The 3,443-nt window shown below is 48.9% G+C and overlaps 1 protein-coding gene across 1 annotated transcript in view; it reads right to left on the bottom strand.

Annotated features, from left to right (window-relative positions):
* Window positions 1-692: 692 nt before the first annotated feature.
* The window catches only part of LOC104408762 (TSC22 domain family protein 1), a gene marked incomplete at its 3' end in the record, with an annotated part of 2,866 nt that continues 115 nt past the window's right edge, over window positions 693-3,443 (bottom strand). The window contains exon 2 of the mRNA XM_010018472.1: window positions 693-3,438. Within this exon, the coding sequence (XP_010016774.1) occupies window positions 693-3,438 (2,746 nt within the window). The remainder of the gene's footprint in view (window positions 3,439-3,443) is intronic.

Below are 3,443 nucleotides of genomic sequence, written 5' to 3'. Positions count from 1 at the left end.
TACTGTGACTGCAGAGAATCAGTGTACCAGATTCAAAGGCTCACCACTCCTCCGCAGGCCTGAGTGGCTCTCACAATGGATTAATGCTTTGAAGCAAAACCACCAAGACCAAAAGTGCCCCAAGTTCATTTTCAAGAGCCACAACAGTGTGGCTGAACCTCCCTTTTCCCACCATACTCATTTGCCTAAAGCGTCTCTTGGCTGTGAAAGAGAAGGCTTCTACACACACCACAGACTTGCAACTGGTTCAACCTGAGTAAAGTCAATACTTGAAAAAGAGAAGCCGAGGCAGGTTGAAGTCTAGGCTTGTAAAAAAACCCTACCTAAGAATAAATATTATTTCAATATAATAAATAACCTAAACTACGATCACCACTAGTATACCCACATTCCACAGAATTCTTTTGTCTTCCTCTATACAATGGGAATATACACACTGTCACAGATTGTTAAACACAATTTACCCACGCAGTAGTTTCAGAGCATAATCAATACAACCCACCCCCTCAAGAGAAAAACAAAGTCTTTTAATATAATACCTACATGTGCTGGGACCTGAGAAACAATATTTCTAATTAGACACAAACATCACTCCGCTTCATTTCACAGAATGGCTGTAACGAGACCTGCAAGTTAGTGCAAATCAAACTATCAGGCAATCTTTCTTTTAATAAAGTTACAGGCAGTCTTACCTCTCATCCTCACCATCTACGAGAGGTGTTGTCAATGGCAGCACCTTCAGTGGGAAGAGGGAAGCGGAGGATGGCACGTTGCTGCTACTGCCATCCGAAACAGCTGATGCTCCAACACCACTCTCGCCACTGGGAGCTTGAGGTAAACCCACCAAGGAAGGTTCTGTAGGGCGTCTGCCATCTTCAATTTGGCCTACAACGGACTGAGCTAGCGATTGTGTGGGGAACTGGGTAGAGCTTAGCGGCATCTGCTGTGGCACACTCTGTGCCACTGGCATACCTATACTCGTTGATATCAAGGGAGGCTGACTAATACTTTGAGCCAAATTCCCATTCTGCACAGCCGAAGCTTGAGCTATGTTCTGTGGCTGTCCCAAACCTACAGAAGCAGAAGGTATGCCAGGAGGCACAGCTGAACCAGCTTGACTTGGTGCAGGAACAGTACTAGCAGAAGGTATAGGGCTAACGGCAGGCAGCTGCTGGCCAGTCATTCCTTGGACAACAGATTCCACTCCTTGTGCCTGTGGCTGTACAGGTAACAAAGTGTTTTGCTGAGCAATGACCATTTGCTGAGGAAGGCCTGAAGCACTAGCCTGTAATCCCTGCTGCATTATTCCTGTCTGCACAGGCTGCACTACTTGTGAAGATGGAGGAGCAGCTGTTGACGGCATAACTGGAGGTGGAATTTGGTTTGCAGCAGATGGTGGTTGCACCACAGCAGCTACACTTCCTTGCTGCCCAACATTCAGCATTTGACCACTGGTCCCTACACCCGGTATTGCTGCTGGAGCATGTGCAACAGGCTGAGCTGGGGCAGCGGCTGGATGTGCTTGTACTGAAGTCTGCATGCCCTGTGCCTGGGCAATGGGAACCGGTTGCCCTGCTCCTACTCCTGTAGAACTAGGCTGCATGGCAGGGGCTGGAGTCTGAAGGATCTGCTGATGCTGAATGTAGTCTGGCATAGCCCCCGTCGCAGAGTTTTGGTTCACCGGCTTAACATGACCTGCAGCCATCTGTGTAGGAACTGTCTGTTGCTGCTGCTGCTGTTGTCCATACTGCAACTGCTGCTGCTGCACAACTGGCAAAGTCTGCACAGGCGGCGCTGGCTGAGAATACGGTAGCTGCTGTTGAGCCATACTTTGAATGGCAGGTTGCTGGTGGCCCATAGATGGGGATACACCTAGTATATTAACTGGGGCTGGCTGAACCCCAGTAACAGTGGTTAGACTGGCCTGTGCAGGAGGTTGGACCCCTGGCTTCTGCTGTGGATAGTTTACTTCTTGAGAATGCAGCTGGACTTGTGCAAGCTGTGATTGAGAAACACTCTGTGGTATACTAGATGCTGGAATTGCCGGAGGAGCAGCACTGCTAAAATCCATCTGCTGCGGACCCACACCTTGAAACGCTTGCTGCTGTACCACAGGAGGTGCTCCCATTTCTCCACTTCCCACACTTTCTGTATAGTGACTCAGTGTGCTTACATTGCTGCTAACAGAACTCCCACTGGTGCTCTCCCTTTCAGAAGTCACTTCAAGCGGGTTTTGTTTTATTGTCTCTACTGCTTTGTTTACTGCTACTCCTTCTGAAACTGCAACAGTGTTTTCTTTATCATAGAATTCAGTGCATGTCCATCTACCTTTTTTGAAAGGTTCAGAACTAGAATCTAATTTTACAACCCTAAACCTTGATGTGCCAGATGCAGGCTGCTGCTGGCTTGATCCCACTGCCACTCCTGCAGTTGGATTAGTAACATTGTTAATGACACTAGAGGAAGCACTCGTACCATTGCCAACACCACTCAAGATATTCACATTAACATTGCTGCTAGTTCCAGACAAAGCATTTACATTACCAGTACTTGTGATGTTGCTCAAGTTTATAGTACCAATCACACCGCTTGCCATACTAGAACTACCACCACCCATATTATTTAAGGTACTAGTTCCGGTAGCAGGACTTACACCTAAATTGCCAGGAGTACTTGTAGTGCGGATATTAGACACGACAGATGCTGGAGAACCAGTGGATGATGCAGCAGAAACTGGTGCAGTTGATACAACACTGTCAGAGCTTCCAGTTGTTGATAGTTTTCTAAATGATGGACTGGGCGGTGGTCCTCCGGAAACTGGGGCACTGCCCACCCCAGGATGCGATGGATGGTGGTGTCCATGATGGTGGTGGTGAAGATGGTGGTGGTGATGAACATGGTGGGGGTGAACACTTCCATTGATCACAACACTCTGCTGTGGGTGATGAGGCAGAGGAGCATGCTGCTGAGGAAGATGAGGCTGGTTTGGAGAAACAGCCCCAGGAGTCTCTGCCTCTTGGAAGTTATTTAAAGTCTCTTCAGAGGAGCTCCTCTCAGGTTCTCCCAAGTCAGTGGCCCTGGATAAAGAAACATCCAAGATTTCCGAAGACGACAGATCTTCAGTGTGGGACTCGTCCAGGTCATCGTAGCTTTCTGTATCCTCAGCTATGCTGTTATTAGAGCTCATACTAGCTGATATTTGAGCAGGGGTCACGCTGGTGATTTGGAAGCCACTTTTCTTTTTCATTTGAGCGCCAGTCTGTGCAAGAGGCTGTGGCTGGAGCTGAGACTGCGAGAGGAGGTTCAGGCTTTGTGGAGGAGGGGGTGTCGGCTGTGGACCCGGTGATGAAGATGCTGCAGGAGATGGAGGCGGCGGCTGGACCAGCAAAGGCGGTTGATAATCCTCGGCAGAGAGGGCAGCGCTCCCAACGCCGGTACCTGGT

The sequence above is a fragment of the Nestor notabilis genome, unplaced genomic scaffold, assembly GCF_000696875.1.
Source record: "Nestor notabilis isolate BGI_N333 unplaced genomic scaffold, ASM69687v1 scaffold2340, whole genome shotgun sequence".
Taxonomy (NCBI): domain Eukaryota; kingdom Metazoa; phylum Chordata; class Aves; order Psittaciformes; family Psittacidae; genus Nestor; species Nestor notabilis.
Note: the sequence above shows the minus strand (reverse complement) of the source record. Positions and strands in the feature narration are given on the sequence as shown.